Here is a 20,853-nt window from a genome sequence, read left to right as displayed (position 1 = left end):
CATACCTATGGTCTCTCTCTCTCTCTCTCTCTCTCTCTCTCAGCCATACCTATGGTCTCTCTCTCTCTCTCTCTCTCTCTCTCTCTCTCTCAGCCATACCTATGGTCTCTCTCTCTCTCTCTCTCTCTCTCTCTCTCTCAGCCATACCTATGGTCTCTCCCCTGCTCCCTCTCCTCCCTGCAGTTTATACACACACACACACACACACACACACACACACACACACACACACACACACACACACACACACACACCCTCACAGACCCACACAGACCCCAGCTTCTCCCTGGCCCGTTCCCTGTGTACAGTGTGGTGCTGGTGCATGTCGTGGTGTATGTGCGTACGCTCGTTCTATTGGCCATGGTGTCCCTCTCTCTCCACCCCCCACCCCACCGACTCCACCCGCCTCCACCTCTTCTCCGTGGCTACGTCTTCAGCAGTGGCACTGCCCTACTTAATCCTAGACAAGCATGGCACACACGCTGCTTTTTTGCATGGGAAAGTGTGTGTGTGTGTGTGTGTAGAATGTGTGTAGAGTTGGTGTGTGTCTGTTGAATATGTGTGTGTGTGTGTGTGTGTGTGTGTGTGTGTGTGTGTGTGTGCGAGTGTGTGTTCCGTGCGTCAGTTAATGTGTGTGTGTACCTGGGGGCGTTGACCTGCCTACGTGTCAGTATTGTTTTAGCACTGTATTATTTATTGTGTACAATATACCCCCCCCCCCACCACCACCACTAGGTGTTAATTAATGGCTTCACGTTCTCTTAGGAACTAAAGTATCTAAGTATGTACGCGTGTTTGTGTGTGTTTGTGTGTGTGTGTGCGTGTGTGTGTGTGTGTGTGTGCGTGTGCGTGCAGGTGTGTTTGTGCTCATCGGTTTATGTGCGTAATGTGTGTGTGTGTGTGTGTGTGTGTACGTGTGCGAGTGTGTGAGGACATGTGTGCATGTAGTCTGTCTGCACGTTGGTTGGCGTTTTAAGTTAAGTATTTGTTTCCATGATCAAATCTACTAATATGGATATGAATAATAATAAGGATACTAATAATAAGGAATCATACGAGCCCACATGGGGTTACCTTAATGTTCCTGTGTTGTAGTAGCAGTCAGCGCTCTGTGAAACCACGCTCTACAATGCAACGAACCTCCCCCACCAGAGGGTTGCCAGATTGGGCAGGAAATCTGGTCCAAACTGGCAACGCTGCCCCCCCACCCCTCCCATGCCGTTGGTGTTGACTGCATCACCGGTCCTGGCCCCCGTAAGGAGCTCAGAGGCTGACTGGCTGCCGTTACACACAACACACAATGAGGGAAGGAAGACTGACTCACTTCTCTGTGAGTGCAATCCGTAACCATGGTGACATGTCCGTTTAGCTCTTTGCTGCTCAGGTGTGAATAATGAGGCAACTCAACATGAAGCCACGCCCCCTCACCTGTACCTGTCTCCTAAAGGGGCGTGGCCAGCCAGTCCGCTGCTCCTTATGGGGCCAGTGTTCAGTGATGTCTGTGTGTGTGTTTATCGTGTTGTGGGTCTTCTCTATTGAAACTGTGTGCTGATCTGTATATAGGTTAATGATAAGGTGGTACTGTACCCTGTAATGACCTCATTTAAAGAATCCTAGCGCTTTACTCGTCTATCTGTGTCTCTATTATCACTTAACGCTCTCTTCTCTAGACGGCCTTACTGGCATTGATTGAGACGGACAGACAGAGTGTTTCCTGTGGACGTGACCGGTGTTGTCCACTAGAGGGCGTAGAGTACAACTGGGGAATAAATCAGCTGTTTATTTTTCTCTGTGTCTCTGTATCTCTCCTCCTCAATAAACTTCTTCCTCATAACTACTTGGTTGTATTTTGTTCAATGTGGACAATCACAAATTCACGTACGCACACACAAACACACAAGTATGCACACACAGATACACACACACACACACACACACACACACACACACACACACACACACACACACACTGAAAGCCAGTCACCATAATGGGATGCCTTAATGACATAAAAAGGAACAAACTAACGCTCCTCTTGCTTATCTATCTCTTAAATTATTCATTATAAAGTATAATCATGTTATTAATGGAGTAATATAAATAATTACAAAACAAAAATCCTCCTTATTACACACATGCTGTGATAATATTCTTCCCAGCTCGGACCAGCGACAGAGACACTACATGCTGTGCAGTGCCGACCCCGGGGAATCATGCTGAGACCAGCGGGTGTCTGAGAATTTCTGCAGGTGTTTTTTGTTGCGATAGTTTGCCATAAAGCACTGTAGGCGCTTCGGTGAGGCTGTGATGAAGTTCACTATTTATTGGACCCTGTCTAGACAGTTACGAACATCCCTGAGTGCACTGATTTCACCATTACATCCCCCGAAAGAACATTTTCTTACTGTATTGTTTTTCATTTTACTCATCAGTGCAATTACTGTACTGTGAGTTTTGCCAAAATAGGTGACATTGGTGTATTCTCAGAGCAATGTTGCAGTATCAACTACAGGTGTACAGTATGACTCTGGGGAGCTGGGATTGTGAGTTTAGCCCATTGGAGCTCATTGGATAGACAAACATGCATTGTATCCTATTCTGATATGATTGTGTCAATGCAATATTTATATGAAATATTCACAGTATTGTATTACGATATGGCAACAGTCTTTATACTGTAAGTATACTGTAAGTACCACCTAATTGCAACAGGAAAATGAAGCTATTTCTAAACAATTCTATACATTTGAATATGTAACATGAAGACAAAACATATGGAAACAGTATTTTGATGGAAGTGTTTTAAATTGATCACACCAGTGTTTGATTGATGCACTCTAAGAGATATTCATATATAGCTGTGTTTATTGTTTTGGTGGAAAGAATCAGTTTTGAGAAGAGAGAACGTGGTTTTGTTTCATTTTGAAAGAGATTTGTGGAGTTTTGACCAAATGGTTAACTCTTTTCAGTTTTGTGTTTAGAGTTTTGAGAAATTGAGCTATAGTTTCAGAAAACGAGTTTAAACGATTGAGAAAAACAGTAAATTATAACATGTAAGTGATTACGCATATTACGCTTAGGCCCATGCGTAAAAAACATCGTATTGGCTCTTTGTCGCCTTTGTTGAATCCATATTTATTATTGTTTAGGCTACTGTTTACCTCCATGTATGTTAGAGCACACAAATATAAATATAAAATATAAATCCCCAAATATAATCCTCCTCCTCTCCAGCACAAACTGGGCCAGCAGTAGCAGTTGGTCCTGGGACCAGTTGGGCTTTCGCTTGCGTTTCACGTCTTCTTTGTCTCCGCTTTCCTTCATCATGATAGGAGGACTTGAACGGCGGTATGGGCTGATATTTAAGTTCCTTCATCGTGATAGGAGGACTTGAACGGCGGTATGGGCTGATATTTAAGTTCCTTCATCGTGATAGGAGGACTTGAACGGCGGTATGGGCTGATATTTAAAGCGTTTAAGTGCTGGGAATATGCTCGTTGGATAATAGTTTGCAGGGTGCTTTACCTCCTTGATATAATGCAATGTAGGTGTTTGTATTGATCGTAGAGATGCTATGGACACAGGCATGCTGAGCTTTCCCCCGGATGATACCCTGCCAGGCACTGATGCCGTAGGCGTACATGCTCATTGGTGATGATGCTTATGCTCTGCGACCAGATCTCATGAAACCGTATCCCTTTCAAAACCTCAACACCAATCAAAGATCTACAATTACCGTCATTCCAGAGCGCACCGCGTTGTGGAGAACGCTATCGGAATTCTGTCAAATCGCTTTAGAGTTTTCAGAACTACGACTCGCCTGGATCCAGACAAGGTTGTCACTATTGTCTTCGCATGTATTTGACTATCCAACAACTTTCTCCGGCACCAGAGCTCTGATGCCTACTGTCAGAGAGGGACGGACCAGTCTACCCCCTGGATATGTGGATTCTGAGGACGAACCATCAGCTGGTCCAAGGAGAGGGAGCGCTTCAGTCCAACGGGCCGAGCAACGACCCCTCAGTGGAGGCAGAGAAGCAGCGGGACGTCCTGTGCCGATACTTTGTCTCCCCTGCAGGGAGCGTTGCACGGCAGGAAGACGTGGAGTAGACAGAGAGACACATCCAGTGTGAATCAATACACAGCCCTGCTGAGGTCACCAGGTAGGTTAACTCAACCCAGTAGGTAGGTTAACTCAACCCAGTAGGTAGGTTAACTCAACCCAGTAGGTAGGTAGGTTAACTCAACCCAGTAGGTAGGTTAACTCAACCCAGTAGGTAGGTTAACTCAACCCAGTAGGTAGGTAGGTTAACTCAACCCAGTAGGTAGGTTAACTCAACCCAGTAGGTAGGTTAACTCAACCTAGTAGGTAGGTTAACTCAACCCAGTAGGTAGGTTAACTCAACCCAGTAGGTAGGTTAACTCAACCTAGTAGGTAGGTTAACTCAACCCAGTAGGTAGGTTAACTCAACCTAGTAGGTAGGTTAACTCAACCCAGTAGGTAGGTTAACTCAACCCAGTAGGTAGGTTAACTCAACCCAGTAGGTAGGTAGGTTAACTCAACCCAGTAGGTAGGTTAACTCAACCCAGTAGGTAGGTTAACTCAACCCAGTAGGTAGGTAGGTTAACTCAACCCAGTAGGTAGGTTAACTCAACCTAGTAGGTAGGTTAACTCAACCCAGTAGGTAGGTTAACTCAACCTAGTAGGTAGGTTAACTCAACCCAGTAGGTAGGTTAACTCAACCCAGTAGGTAGGTTAACTCAACCCAGTAGGTAGGTAGGTTAACTCAACCCAGTAGGTAGGTTAACTCAACCCAGTAGGTAGGTTAACTCAACCCAGTAGGTAGGTAGGTTAACTCAACCCAGTAGGTAGGTAGGTTAACTCAACCCAGTAGGTAGGTAGGTTAACTCAACCCAGTAGGTAGGTTAACTCACTGGAAGGGAGTCAAGTTGCCCCATTCAGTTAGTTAGCTGCTGGTTCACTATTCGTCTATGTTGTATCAAATAGTTTCATTCTTCTTCCTATTGACAGCACTTTGAACAATAGGGCTATGGATTGATTCACACCTGATTTCTCCTTAAAGGGAGTCCAGTTCTCTTTACCCTTACAATTCAGTGTTTTTGGTTTATGAGTATTTAGAAATGAAACTTATTTATATTATATTTATATTTTAAGAAATGTATTTTATTTCTTTGACAATGTGATTTTTTGGAAACAAACAGTAAATAATCCGTGGCATCTTTTGGTAGCCCAGAGAAACATTTTGTCTAGCAACTGAAGTAGGCCTATAGTAAATAAATAATACAAAAATCCCAAGTGGCCTACTAACAAAAATAAATCTACCTCTGTGGGAAATTACAAAAATTATTTGCTCCATTAAATAAAAACATCTATTAACAAGAGATCATGAAGACGGCGTGGTCCAGGTGTGTTCAACACTGGTGGGAAAGCGCGTAGCAGCCTAGCTTCTGACTCTGTGGCACATTGAGTCGTATTCAGCTCTCTAGAATCCACACCACAATCCAAACGTCTAGTACTAGACCGATGGAAAGTAATAGCATGCACAGACAAAGACCAACTCCTCGTTCTCTCTTTACCACGGACATGCATAGCGACACGTCAACCTGACGCAGAACCATAAAGGTTCACGACCAGGGGGAAGGACGTCAGGGGTCCGTGACCCCTTACATCAACGTGTCACTGGCGAGAGAGAGGGCGGGACTTCTGATGGAAGGAGAACCTTTCTGTGACATGTTTTGATTGTTGCTTTGACAAATACTTACATAAAAATAAATAAATACAAAATACATATTTACCTTCCTTGTCTTGGCAGATTATTTTCATCCGTGAGATACGCCCCACGAATCCACCCGGGGCCCCAGACCACGCTGTAGAGGTCCTGGTAATCCACCCGGGGGCCCCAGACCACGCTGTAGAGGTCCTGGTAATCCACCCGGGGGCCCCAGACCACGCTGTAGAGGTCCTGGTAATCCACCCGGGGGCCCCAGACCACGCTGTAGAGGTCCTGGTAATCCACCCGGGGGCCCCACGCTGTAGAGGTCCTGGTAATCCACCCGGGGGCCCCACGCTGTAGAGGTCCTGGTAATCCACCCGGGGCCCCAGACCACGCTGTAGAGGTCCTGGTAATCCACCCGGGGGCCCCACGCTGTAGAGGTCCTGGTAATCCACCCGGGGGCCCCAGACCACGCTGTAGAGGTCCTGGTAATCCACCCGGGGGCCCCACGCTGTAGAGGTCCTGGTAATCCACCCGGGGCCCCAGACCACGCTGTAGAGGTATGTGCACTTTGTCCTGGTAATAAGGAGACGCCTCGTCACTGATTACATAACAACAGCAACAGGGGGATAAAAACAAACACACTGTGATGTATTCTTTTAGTAATCATGGATCAATCGACACAATTCACGTGCAATTCATTTGTCCTGGTAATAACGAGACGCCTCGTCAGTGACTCGCTAGTAACTAACTACAATTCTCAGTAGCTTGGCCGTAACGTCACTATTTCCTGAATCAAGGAAGAATAAAAGTAGCACCAAAGTGTAGAGAGGCTGAAGATGGCTGCAGTGAGACCAAATGTTTTGGAGTGTGTCAATTTGAAGTCGTAAATATTTCTTCTACCATTGTTAACACAAAATAGGGGCTACGAGTTCACAAGTCCTTTGTTACAGGTGCACAAATCCTATCCTGTGCATCACAACTTCAAAGAGTCATGCACTTTTGCTACAATCATTGCAGCTTCTGCAAAAACAGCTTGCAACAGCTAATCACACCACACCTGGTGGCATGTCACAGGACCTTTAAAGGGGACATATCACACCACCAGGTGCGAGTGTGATTAGCCCTTACAAGCCGTTTTTAAAAACTGAGTCTTCTGACATCACTAGTGGGCGTGTCCCCCTAGATGTGTGACGGAGAGATGAGCGACGTTTGCTTCAGTCCACTGGGTCGGCTGGTGGACTGATCTATCCAGCACATCTAGGTGGACATGCCCACTTGTGATGTCAGAAGACGCAGATTTTCTAAAACGGCTTGTAAGGGCTAATCCCACTCATACCTGGTGGTGTGATATGTCCCCTTTAAATAGTGCCCACAAACAAACAAGCTCCTCCACCATACCTCCACCTCCATCCAGACCAGCCCTCTGAGGGGCCCCAGGTCCATCTCCATACCTTCAGAGATATTAGAGATAAATACATGGACACCTTTTGGCTTCACAGTGGCCGCCATCTTATCACCGAGTCATTAAGCAGACGCTTTCATCCAAAGTGGCTTCACCCTCAGAAAGGTTTACATTTGTACTCAGAATTTTTTTTATTGGAGCGTCGTCAGTCGTCTGTCCCGCTATGGTTACAGATTGTCTCAGACTGTTTGAGGGCCGTTCTCTTACACCAGTGTGTGCGCGGGGGGGGCCTCAGCCCGGACGTTATGAACACGAGCGTGACGTACCGCTTGTTGCTCATCATGAGGTCGAGTCCCGTGGCGGATGACGCAGAGCAGCGTCTGGTTGACGGGGTCCAGCTGACAGATGAACTGGGGGTCCTTGGTGACGGAGACCACCGGGGCCTCCAGCGCCGCCCTCAGGGAGGCCCTGGCCCCGCCACGTGGTGGGGGAGCCTCAGCCTCATCCTGGAACCACAGACAAGACCGGACCGGAGTCTGTTCCCCTAGCAGCCTGACCACATCACACTGCTACCATCTAATGGTAGTGGCTCGTAACATTAGGCCCTAGAAGGTTCTTTAGACCTGACAAAATGTACTGAACGATATGACCCTGAAACTACAGGCCAGAGAGTGTCCCTCTAATCTCCTGATTGGCTGATAGTCAAAGCGTCTACAGGTACCAACCACCATCTCTGGAGACACACACACACAGTCATTTCAAAGGTTTAAAAATATTATTGTATATTATGAATAATTTCCTTTACTGTATACTTATTACAGTTTTTATTATTACTTATTATTACTTATTATTACTTATTACTTAATGATTATTTTTCATTGGCTGAAATTGTGCCCAGTGATGTCACACGTTTCTTCCCCTGAACAGCGTTGAGCAGCACTCGTTTGCACAGTGCGTACATTTCAACGCCCAACGTCTGAGGAATGCATTAGTTCTGATCTTTATGATGAAAGCTGATCATGGCCGTCACTATTAGGTCTCCTTCATGAAGACCCATACGATGGATGGGCCATTTAGTGCGGTCCATCGCCGTTGCTTCTTTCCCCATAAAAAGCTTCAGTCAGTGTTTAATGACGGTGGTTTACCGTTGAGCATGTCCTGTTATAGGCTGCTGTGTAAAAGGTTTAGAATGAACGTTTGAATCAAGAAAAGAACGAGCCACCGGTGGGGGGAGATCTTATGTTGTATTTATGTTGTTGGTAAAATGCACACCGACTTCATGCCCGTCTACGCTTCAAACTCGTGCATGTTGCAGAAAATGTGAAATTTGAATGTGAAACCCAATATTCGGTGGGTCGCAGAATTCGGTGTAACAAACTTAAATAAAAAATAAAGATGATGAACTATACGGTTATACATCATATTAAGAAAAATACATATGATAAGGGTGGGGGTAGGGTGGTATAAACATACTCATGGTCTGTGAGTGATATGATTTAAATCAAACACAACACCTAAGTATAATAAGTACGGATAGTATGGATATTGGAACACACCATTTATACGGCCAGTAGAGGAGGCTCAATTATCAACAGTGTTGTGAATGAACTAGTTCAAAAGAAGAAGTTAATTTTTCTATGAATTTTGAACTGAACGTAACATATTTTTAACTAAAGAACTTGAACTTGAACTAGTTCCGATTTTGTGACATTCTGAATTGATGCTTGGGTCCAGATGACATGTTTATTAAATAGAGTTACTGCCTTAGTTGTGATGAATGAAACAGATGTACAAATAATATCCACAACAATTTGATATTGTAGTGATGGGCAGCTGGTAATGCATTTTAAAAGATAAGCACAGAATATTCACTCCAACAGTTTTTCTTCGGTTTCTAAAAAAACTGTTAATGAACTGAACATGAACTAGTTCAAAATTGAATTGGTGAACTATGAACGTGAATTTATTCATTTTCTTTTGTATGAGCTTTGGACTAGTTCATGTGAAGTGTGAACTTCTGACGCACAACACTGATTATCAACTCCGCTCAACATTGTTTCGGAGGGATTCAGAATCAGAATTACTTTTATCACCTCTTATTGTACAAGTACACACGAGTATGATTATCAGGCTTGGTTCCTCAACAGCCACACAGCAGCAACAATACAAGACTAAGTAAATAAAGATACGTAAAAATAAAAATATGTCAAAAAAATTGTGAAAGGGCATTCTAGCCTTATCATGGCAATGCTTGGCCCACAACGTAATACATAAGAATCATCATGATGCAGAATTATCTAATCCAATTCTCCACCGTCACCCTGGGAGGCACCGACTCGCCTGCGCCTTTTTGGCGGCTAACCCATAAAGCTCCGCCCCTGCGCGCCGTCCCAGACTACAAAACACGGGGCGTGTTTTGTGATCTCTGACGCCGCGCAGGGCTTGGGGGGAAGGGGGGGGGGGGGGGCTGGGCTCCAAGCCGGCACTGAACTGCGCAACGCGAATGTGTTTTTCGTAGGCGGAATCCGGAAGAATCATGAATATTAATGAGGGGATAGCCGGAGATTATCCAATCACGTTGGTTTAAATCCCTGATCCAATCCAAAAAGGCTAAAATCCGTGACGTGACCGCAGGGAAGGTAACTCAAATTGTAATGTATATTAAACTAACGTTAGTCAAACGCATTTCTCTGATAGGGTTATGGTTAGGGGTAGGGGTAGGGTTACGGTTAGGGTTAGGGTTAGGGTTTCAGGATTAGGAGTCACCGTGCGAGTTTGCGTGACAGGCTGCCTGTCCAATCCTAGCGCTTGAGGCGGGACTTCTTCCGGATTCCGCCTACGAAAAGCACAGTCGCCTGCGCAACAGCTCTGCAGCCTTCTGATTGGACGTCACGGGATGACAGGACCAGCGTTGCCAGATTGGGCCGGATTTCCCGCCTAATCTGGCAACGCAGGCTATAGCGCGCTGCAGCCACTGTTGCCAGATTGGGCGGGAAATTTGGCTCAATCTGGCAACACTGGACAGGAGGACACGACAGAAACAGGTTTACTGTTTGAGATCTGTCATCAAGGATCATACAAGCCGTTACCCGTTGGTTTAATTGGGCTATATTTAATATACGGCCTGGAAAGGACCGCAGACAGGCGGAGTATGGAGGCCAGAGCCGCGGCGCGCGTCCCAGCGGGGGGGCGATGAGGCCGGCAGCGCAGAGGCGCTCTGTGCGGCTGGCTGTACTTTCAGTCTGTTGGTAAGTTGGCACCGACGTTCACCTGATCCCGTTATGACATCGTTTTATTACATAGTATTAACACATAGTGGTGTGTGACTACTGCAGTCATTACTACTGCTGGTTCGGTTACTCCGATGTAAACAACCTGTTCACCTGTTCACTAACCTAGTCGACAACTTTAACAGTGATACAGCGGACCTGTGCGGACCTGTCATGAGGATCAGCTTCAGCTGCTCCACCTGGTGTGGTCGTGGTTCTGGTCATGGTTATGGTTAGGGTCATGGTTCTGGTCATAGTTATGGTTATGAGGATCAGCTTCACCTGGTGTGGTCATGGTTCTGGTCGTGGTTATGGTCATGAGGATCAGCTTCACCTGGTGTGGTCATGGTTATGGTCATGGTCATGGTTATGGTTATGGTTATGGTCATGGTCGTGGTCATGGTCGTGGTCGTGGTCATGGTTATGGTTATGGTCGTGGTTATGGTCGTGGTCATGGTTATGGTTATGGTTATGGTCATGGTCGTGGTCATGGTCGTGGTCGTGGTTATGGTCGTGGTCATGGTCGTGGTCATGGTCGTGGTCGTGGTCATGGTTATGGTTATGGTCGTGGTTATGGTCGTGGTCATGGTTATGGTTATGGTTATGGTCATGGTCGTGGTCATGGTCGTGGTCGTGGTCATGGTTATGGTCGTGGTTATGGTCGTGGTCATGGTCATGGTCATGGTCATGGTTATGGTTATGGTCGTGGTTATGGTCGTGGTTATGGTTATGGTCGTGGTTATGGTCGTGGTTATGGTCGTGGTTATGGTTATGGTCGTGGTTATGGTCGTGGTTATGGTTATGGTTATGGTTATGGTCGTGGTTATGGTCATGGTTATGGTCGTAGTTATGACGATCAGCTTCAGCTGCTCCACCTGCAGAAACAACGAGGCTTCACTCCTCTGTGTTTCTGATCATAATGACCACCGTTTATTGTTTATGCCTGTAGAATAGGCAAACTTGGACGTTGTCTCAGTGGTTATACAGGATACATGTATATACATATATAGTTGAATCTCAAGCTGGTAATGTAGTATTGTAGGTTTCTGGTGGCTTTTTGCTATGACAGCGATGGCCGGTGTGGCGGTGTTTGATCCGTCTCTGTCGGACCACAGATGGCCCAGCAGCTGTCAGCAGGCAAATGTTCCTGCATGGAAGAGAGGGATTATTGGTACTACAGCCTTTAAAGGAAGCCATGAACACACACACACACACACACACACACACACACACACACACACACGTTGAATGGTGGGAAGAATCCCAACAACAATAAAGTTTTTGTCTCTGCGAATACCAGACATAAAGTGTTTTTTTGAAAAAACATAGGGTTAGTATTTATTATTTCAAAACAGTTGTGTGTACAAATATGAGTCAGCTACACTCCTTATTAATAGAGGGAGATAGTTAAGAGGACAGGTTGGTTAATTATTCATGCAAGCTTTCTTTTTATGAACACCATTTTCTGTGTGTGTGTGTGTGTGTGTGTGTGTGCATTATATAACGTATAACTTTATTTCTGATCTTATTTTACTGAGCTAAAACCCTCCACAGTGATCTAGATACCATGCAGCTGGCAGCTGATCCTATGGCTGTACCACTGGTTTATTTAAACCTAAGGCCCTTCTTACTCTGCCTTTCTGCTTGGGATGTTATGTTGTGGAGCATCATTTAATGAAACAAACTACTAGTAAAAACAACATAACTTTGACCTAGTTCTCTCTCATACCTGGGGGTTAGGGTCTTAGTGGTGGCAGTGCAGGGTAGGAATGTTTTGCTGTTTCAATAATTGCGTGGGAGCCACGCACCCTGCTGGCCGTGTGTGTCTGACTCCTCCGTGCACCGTGCGTCCGTCCAGATGTGGTTTAACGGTAGAGCATTCCGTCTGTGCAGCTGCTTGTCACTCAGAATTGCGTAAGGAATGAACGACGGCGTGTGAGTGTTCCACTTCTGGAACACAATGTACGGCGGTTTGGGGAGGTTCCACCGCTGAAGCACACCCTGGACGCTTCTATTCTGCCTATACTACTGGTACCAACAATGTTATTACTTACTGTCGTCTATAATGCAATTGTTTTTTTTTTATCAACTTAATCAATTCAAATCAAAATATACCTGGAGTGTTTTGAGCATATTGGTTTTGTGTCGTCAAGGAAACATCTGGTCACGTGGTCAGGTGTCGTTAGTGTTGGTTTAATGTTGGCTGTGTGGAGCAGTGATTTGGAACTGGTAGAGACAGAAAGGGTCCCGTTATTGAAAAGTAATACACATCCTTGGCAGGTTAACAATCAGACTTGACTAATTGTTCTGCTGCGGTCTAATAGTCATTGAGTTGGTCCCTCCAGAAGGGCTCAGGGTCGTTTGTTTTTAGATGTAATGAGCAGGTAGGGTGAGGTGATAACTGGAAGGTGACCTGGCTCTGTGGAACCCTCTCCCTACTGGACTGTGCTGCTCTCCTCTACCAAACGACCCTCCTCCGTTCTGGTCCAGTGTTCCAGGCAAATACCAGGAGGGTTTATTTTCGGTGTCGTGATAACCCATATTTGAACCAATCCTCTCAAGTGTTCCTTAACCGTCTATGCTTTCTCCGTCCAATAGGATCAGTCTTCATTATCATGTTGGCTGCACAGAGCCACACACACAAGGCCCCGGGGGGCCCCTTCCCCTCCAGAGCCCGGGGCCACAGGAAACGTCTCCTGCTCAGAAGGTACCAGGAGCTATTGTTTACTAGTCAGTGAGTTAGGGTTAGTACGTACCTAACCCTAACCCTAGCCCTATTGGTGTTTACTAGTCATTGAGTTAGGTTAGTTACCCTAACCCTAACCCTAACTCTAACTCTAACCCTAACCCTAACCCTCACCCTAACCCTAACCCTATTGGTGTTTACTAGTCATTGAGTTAGGTTAGTTACCCTAACCCTAACCCTAACCCTAACTCTAACTCTAACCCTAACCCTAACCCTCACCCTAACCCTAACCCTATTGGTGTTTACTAGTCATTGAGTTAGGTTAGTTACCCTAACCCTAACCCTAACTCTAACTCTAACTCTAACCCTAACCCTAACCCTCACCCTAACCCTATTGGTGGTTACTAGTCAGTGAGTTAGGTTAGTTACCCTAACCCTAACCCTAACTCTAACTCTAACCCTAACCCTCACCCTAACCCTAACCCTAACCCTATTGGTGTTTACTAGTCAGTGAGTTAGGTTAGTTACCCTAACCCTAACTCTAACTCTAACTCTAACCCTAACCCTCACCCTAACCCTAACCCTATGGGTGTTTACTAGTCAGTGAGTTAGGGTTAGTACGTACCTATCCCTAACCCTAACCCTATTGGTGTTTACTAGTCAGTGAGTTAGGGTGAGGGTTAGGGTTAACCCTAGGTTAACAGGTTAGGCCTTGAGGCGTCTTGCCTAAGGCTGTTTACAGCCAGGTTGCAGACATGGGGGGATTGAACCCAGAACCTTCCATGCTCCGCCTTATATTTTAACATGTGTGTTCATCTCCATCGTCATGTGACCATCGTCATGTGACCATGCCCAATCTAAGGCATTAGTGCATTGGTCCAATGGCACTGCCGTGTGCTGGTCAGTCCCTCTGTATCCTCCCCCTCTGGTTCTCCTCTTGTTCTCTGCAGGGGGGCGAGAGCTGGGCGGCAGACCCCCCGCCTGGGATGGAGAACCAGAGAGAGCAGGAGGAGCAGACCACAGACGCACTCACACCAGACGGCCGGGAAGGCCATGAAGAGGTATGGTGCTGACAGAGCTGCTGTGTGGGGCTTCTATTCTGATTCATCAGATCAGGCTTGGACCTGCTTAAGGTCCACCAGGTATACCTCCTATAACGCAGTGCTTACCTGGTGGACCTACTTAAGGTCCACCAGGTATACCTCCTATAACGCAGTGCTTACCTGGTGGACCTACTTAAGGTCCACCAGGTATACCTCCTGTAACGCAGTGCCTACCTGGACCCCCATTTTGTGGCACGATATAATTTGAAAGGCATCCCTCTGGCAAAATAAATGAACCACATTCACACAGCACAATGTTATTACAGGAAGAACAACAAGATAAGGGTCAGGGTGGGTCCACAGTGACGCCGTAGATCTAGAGTAAAGAGTAAACAGCAGTAGAAACTGGGGGATTAATAAAGTTGTTATCCATCTATCCATCGATCTAAACAGCGGAGCATGACGTGTTCTTTTTACGATGTAATTAGGACCTGTTACGCTTCAGGACGTGAGGACAAGGGTCACTTGTACTTGTGGAACGTCTGAGCTGCCTCTGTTTGATCTGCTAAAGTGCCGTGGGCACTGGTCTGCTGGAGGGCCTGCTCTGTGACGCTCCACGTGTCTCTGCTCGTCCACCAGATAGCATCAGAGGACGGGGAAGAGCTGAGCTCAGGAGGAGGGCCGCAGCCAGGGAGCCCCAGCCCACCGACCGCTGGCCTGGATACAGCAGGCCCCGAGGACCAGGGGCCCCCCGCTCCCTCTGCTGTCTCTGCCCCCCCACCCAGCGCCAGCCCCTCTGGGGACAGGTAGACCCTCACCCCCCCACCCCCCCCCCCTGGGGACAGGTAGACCCTCACCCCCCCCCCCCCCCCCCTCTGGGGACAGGTAGACCCTCACCCCCCCACCCAAAGCCCCCCCTCTGGGGACAGGTAGACCCTCACCCCCCCACCCAGAGCCCCCCCTCTGGGGACAGGTAGACCCTCACCCCCCCACCCAGAGCCCCCCTCTGGGGACAGGTAGACCCTCACCCCCCCACCCAGCGCCAGCGCCAGCATAGGACCCCACGTAGCATAGGACCCCTGTGGGGCCCCACGTAGCATAGGGCCCCACGTAGCATAGGACCCCTGTGGGGCCCCACGTAGCATAGGACCCCACGTAGCATAGGACCCCTGTGGGGCCCCACGTAGCATAGGACCCCACGTAGCATAGGACCCCTGTGGGGCCCCACGTAGCATAGGACCCCACGTAGCATAGGACCCCTGTGGGGCCCCACGTAGCATAGGGCCCCACGTAGCATAGGACCCCACGTAGCATAGGACCCCTGTGGGGCCCCACGTAGCATAGGACCCCACGTAGCATAGGACCCCCGTGGGGCCCCACGTAGCATAGGACCCCACATAGCATAGGACCCCACGTAGCATAGGACCCCTGTGGGGCCCCACGTAGCATAGGACCCCTGTGGGGCCCCACGTAGCATAGGACCCCACGTAGCATAGGACCCCTGTGGGGCCCCACGTAGCATAGGACCCCACGTAGCATAGGACCCCTGTGGGGCCCCACGTAGCATAGGGCCCCACGTAGCATAGGACCCCCGTGGGGCCCCACGTAGCATAGGGCCCCACGTAGCATAGGACCCCCGTGGGGCCCCACGTAGCATAGGGCCCCACGTAGCATAGGACCCCCGTGGGGCCCCACATAGCATAGGACCCCTGTGGGGCCCCACGTAGCATAGGACCCCACGTAGCATAGGACCCCTGTGGGGCCCCACGTAGCATAGGACCCCTGTGGGGCCCCACGTAGCATAGGGCCCCACGTAGCATAGGACCCCCGTGGGGCCCCACGTAGCATAGGGCCCCACGTAGCATAGGACCCCCGTGGGGCCCCACGTAGCATAGGGCCCCACGTAGCATAGGACCCCCGTGGGGCCCCACGTAGCATAGGGCCCCACGTAGCATAGGACCCCCGTGGGGCCCCACGTAGCATAGGGCCCCACGTAGCATAGGGCCCCACGTAGCATAGGACCCCCGTGGGGCCCCACGTAGCATAGGGCCCCACGTAGCATAGGACCCCCGTGGGGCCCCACATAGCATAGGACCCCTGTGGGGCCCCACGTAGCATAGGACCCCACGTAGCATAGGACCCCACGTAGCATAGGACCCCACGTAGCATAGGACCCCCGTGGGGCCCCACGTAGCATAGGACCCCACGTAGCATAGGACCCCCGTGGGGCCCCACGTAGCATAGGACCCCTGTGGGGCCCCACGTAGCATAGGACCCCACGTAGCATAGGACCCCCGTGGGGCCCCACGTAGCATAGGACCCCCGTGGGGCCCCACGTAGCATAGGACCCCTGTGGGGCCTGAAGCTGCTTCACAGTGGGCGTCTCTGTCCAGGCCCTTGCTGCTCTCTCATCAGTCCAGTGTGTGATCAGGGTTTCTCTCCAGCGTTTCAGAGCCGGCTGCCTCTGGTGGTGCTGAGGTGGAGCAGAACGCTGTGGATCTTCTCCCCCCCACCGACTGTGGTTCAGCTGATTCCACTCCCTACCAGGACACCAGGTGGGTGCTAGGATGGCTACACATAGGAAAACAACACATCTGATACGACATCTGTTTACATCATCGTGTGCTTACTGGCCTTTTCTTTTAAGTTATGTTTTTGAGTTTCAGTGTGTACATTGTTTTAGAGCCCCCCCCCGCCCTGTCTCTGCCCTCCTCAGGCCCCCAGTGCTGATGGAGAACACTTCAGACGCCTACGCTGCAGGGCCCCACACGGAGCCCCCGGAGGCCCCCCCCGGGGCCCACGGCCTGGGGGCCAACGCCTCACACAGCATGCAGGTCAGGGTACGGCCCGGGGGCCCCCCCTCTGTGGACCCCCCTCTGTGGACCCCCCTCTGTGGACCCCCCTCTGTGGACCCCCCTCTGTGTCTCTAGCTCTCTGATGCCTGGGTCTGGTCTGGTCTAGGGTCCGAGTCCTCCCCCTGCTGCCCCCGAGACGGAGCCCGCTGGGGGGGGCAGGGACCCCGAGGACATCCCCACCTTCGACGAGTGGAAGAGGAAGATGATGGAGGAGATGGAGGAGGTGGAGAAGGAGCAGAGTGAGACATGAGGCATCTTTCTTTCTGACACAGATACTGCTCTAGTCATCACTGTTGTTTCAGTTTCTCAACTCAAACAAGAAACGTCAAAGTAAACAGAATACAATAAACACAACTAACAATCTAAACACAAAATAGAGCATAAATATAAATATAGATGAATTATAGAAACCTATGCATGTTTCCTTCTACTGCTCCCACCTCACAGTCATTGTAGCTGTACTGTCAGTAGGTACATGTAGTGTAGTGTACCTGTACTGTCAGTAGGTACATGTAGTGTACCTGTACTGTCAGTAGGTACATGTAGTGTACCTGTACTGTCAGTAGGTACATGTAGTGTACCTGTACTGTGAGTAGGTACATGTAGTGTAGTGTACCTGTACTGTCAGTAGGTACATGTAGTGTACCTGTACTGTCAGTAGGTACATGTAGTGTAGATGTACCTGTACTGTCAGTAGGTACATGTAGTGTACCTGTACTGTCAGTAGGTACATGTAGTGTAGTGTACCTGTACTGTCAGTAGGTACATGTAGTGTAGTGTACCTGTACTGTCAGTAGGTACATGTAGTGTACCTGTACTGTCAGTAGGTACATGTAGTGTAGTGTACCTGTACTGTCAGTAGGTACATGTAGTGTACCTGTACTGTCAGTAGGTACATGTAGTGTACCTGTACTGTCAGTAGGTACATGTAGTGTACCTGTACTGTCAGTAGGTACATGTAGTGTAGTGTACCTGTACTGTCAGTAGGTACATGTAGTGTAGATGTACCTGTACTGTCAGTAGGTACATGTAGTGTACCTGTACTGTCAGTAGGTACATGTAGTGTACCTGTACTGTCAGTAGGTACATGTAGTGTACCTGTACTGTCAGTAGGTACATGTAGTGTAGTGTACCTGTACTGTCAGTAGGTACATGTAGTGTAGATGTACCTGTACTGTCAGTAGGTACATGTAGTGTACCTGTACTGTCAGTAGGTACATGTAGTGTACCTGTACTGTCAGTAGGTACATGTAGTGTACCTGTACTGTCAGTAGGTACATGTAGTGTACCTGTACTGTCAGTAGGTACATGTAGTGTAGTGTACCTGTACTGTCAGTAGGTACATGTAGTGTAGTGTACCTGTACTGTCAGTAGGTACATGTAGTGTAGTGTACCTGTACTGTCAGTAGGTACATGTAGTGTACCTGTACTGTCAGTAGGTACATGTAGTGTAGTGTACCTGTACTGTCAGTAGGTACATGTAGTGTACCTGTACTGTCAGTAGGTACATGTAGTGTACCTGTACTGTCAGTAGGTACATGTAGTGTAGTGTACCTGTACTGTCAGTAGGTACATGTAGTGTAGATGTACCTGTACTGTCAGTAGGTACATGTAGTGTACCTGTACTGTCAGTAGGTACATGTAGTGTACCTGTACTGTCAGTAGGTACATGTAGTGTAGTGTACCTGTACTGTCAGTAGGTACATGTAGTGTAGTGTACCTGTACTGTCAGTAGGTACATGTAGTGTACCTGTACTGTCAGTAGGTACATGTAGTGTAGTGTACCTGTACTGTCAGTAGGTACATGTAGTGTACCTGTACTGTCAGTAGGTACATGTAGTGTACCTGTACTGTCAGTAGGTACATGTAGTGTACCTGTACTGTCAGTAGGTACATGTAGTGTAGTGTACCTGTACTGTCAGTAGGTACATGTAGTGTAGTGTACCTGTACTGTCAGTAGGTACATGTAGTGTAGTGTACCTGTACTGTCAGTAGGTACATGTAGTGTAGTGTACCTGTACTGTCAGTAGGTACATGTAGTGTACCTGTACTGTCAGTAGGTACATGTAGTGTACCTGTACTGTCAGTAGGTACATGTAGTGTAGTGTACCTGTACTGTCAGTAGGTACATGTAGTGTAGATGTACCTGTACTGTCAGTAGGTACATGTAGTGTACCTGTACTGTCAGTAGGTACATGTAGTGTACCTGTACTGTCAGTAGGTACATGTAGTGTACCTGTACTGTCAGTAGGTACATGTAGTGTACCTGTACTGTCAGTAGGTACATGTAGTGTAGTGTACCTGTACTGTCAGTAGGTACATGTAGTGTAGATGTACCTGTACTGTCAGTAGGTACATGTAGTGTACCTGTACTGTCAGTAGGTACATGTAGTGTAGTGTACCTGTACTGTCAGTAGGTACATGTAGTGTACCTGTACTGTCAGTAGGTACATGTAGTGTACCTGTACTGTCAGTAGGTACATGTAGTGTAGTGTACCTGTACTGTCAGTAGGTACATGTAGTGTAGTGTACCTGTACTGTCAGTAGGTACATGTAGTGTAGTGGCTCCCAGTTCACTGTGGCCCACCTGACCCTCAACAACAGTCAACTGTTTATCTTCATTTTCCATACAGATATCCATATTGACAATAGGAAACAAGAAGAACAATAAAATAGTACTTAATTATACATAAACAAAAGTAAATAAAGCCTATAAATATCTATAAAAAATGTATAAAAAAAGGAAAAGAGAAGTGAGGAAATGCAGACATCTTTATCAGAGCAGGATCTCTTAACGGGGCCCATGTCCAACATTGTACCAGTGAAGAGCTCATAACAACCTCTTCACCTCGTCAGCCAATCAGGGAACCTTCAACAGTCCGTTTTCATTTGAACAAGTGTCCGTATTTGGTCGTCTCTTCTAGTTCAGGCGACTCCTTCCCCCACCAAAGGGGGCGCTGGCGGCCATATGGTCAAGAAGATGCCAAAGAACTTCAACAACTACGCCTCCGTGGAGTGTGGCGCCAAAATCCTGGGCGCCAACCCTGAGGCCAAGGTAGGCTGGACTAACCCTGAGGTAGGCTGGACTAACCCTGAGGCAGGCTGGACTAACCCTGAGGTAGGCTGGACTAACTCTGAGGTAGGCTGGACTAACCCTGAGGTAGGCTGGACTAACCCTGAGGCCAAGGTAGGCTGGACTAACCCTGAGGTAGGCTGGACTAACCCTGAGGCAGGCTGGACTAACCCTGAGGTAGGCTGGACTAACCCTGAGGTAGGCTGGACTAACCCTGAGGTAGGCTGGACTAACCCTGAGGCAGGCTGGACTAACCCTGAGGTAGGCTGGACTAACCCTGAGGTAGGCTGGACTAACCCTGAGGTAGGCTGGACTAACCCTGAGGCCAAGGTAGGCTGGACTAACCCTGAGGTAGGCTGGACTAACCCTGAGGTAGGCTGGACTAACCCTGAGGCAGGCTGGACTAACCCTGAGGTAGGCTGGACTAACCCTGAGGTAGGCTGGACTAACCCTGAGGTAGGCTGGACTAACCCTGAGGTAGGCTGGACTGAAGGTGAAACACCAGCTGACCTGTTTGGTTGTTTCGTACTCAGAGCACGTCGGCCATACTGAAGGAGAACATGGACCTGTACATGCTGAACCCCTGCAGCAATAAGATATGGTAGGGCTACGGTAGGGCTATCTATACAGTATGAATGACTGAATGTAGGGCTATCTATACAGTATGAATGACTGAATGTAGGGCTATCTATACAGTATGAATGACTGAATGTAGGGTTATCTATACAGTATGAATGACTGAATGTAGGGCTATCTATACAGTATGAATGACTGAATGTAGGGCTATCT

At 48.2% G+C, this 20,853-nt stretch overlaps 1 protein-coding gene across 1 annotated transcript in view; it reads left to right on the top strand.

Moving 5' to 3' along the window:
* Positions 1–10,177: 10,177 nt before the first annotated feature.
* LOC311360700 (SUN domain-containing ossification factor) overlaps positions 10,178–20,853 on the top strand; it is a 41,004-nt gene continuing 30,328 nt past the window's right edge. The window contains exons 1-9 of the mRNA XM_084480809.1: positions 10,178–10,386; positions 13,006–13,114; positions 14,044–14,154; positions 14,776–14,942; positions 16,581–16,691; positions 16,853–16,970; positions 17,098–17,230; positions 19,916–20,046; positions 20,598–20,665. Coding sequence (XP_084336935.1) covers positions 10,331–10,386; positions 13,006–13,114; positions 14,044–14,154; positions 14,776–14,942; positions 16,581–16,691; positions 16,853–16,970; positions 17,098–17,230; positions 19,916–20,046; positions 20,598–20,665 — 1,004 coding nt within the window. The 5' untranslated portion in view covers positions 10,178–10,330. The remainder of the gene's footprint in view (positions 10,387–13,005; positions 13,115–14,043; positions 14,155–14,775; positions 14,943–16,580; positions 16,692–16,852; positions 16,971–17,097; positions 17,231–19,915; positions 20,047–20,597; positions 20,666–20,853) is intronic.

The sequence above is a fragment of the Micromesistius poutassou genome (assembly GCF_964030765.1).
Source record: "Micromesistius poutassou genome assembly, chromosome: 16".
Taxonomy (NCBI): domain Eukaryota; kingdom Metazoa; phylum Chordata; class Actinopteri; order Gadiformes; family Gadidae; genus Micromesistius; species Micromesistius poutassou.
The sequence above is the reverse complement of the archived record's forward strand: the minus strand, read 5'-3'. Positions and strand labels throughout refer to the sequence as shown.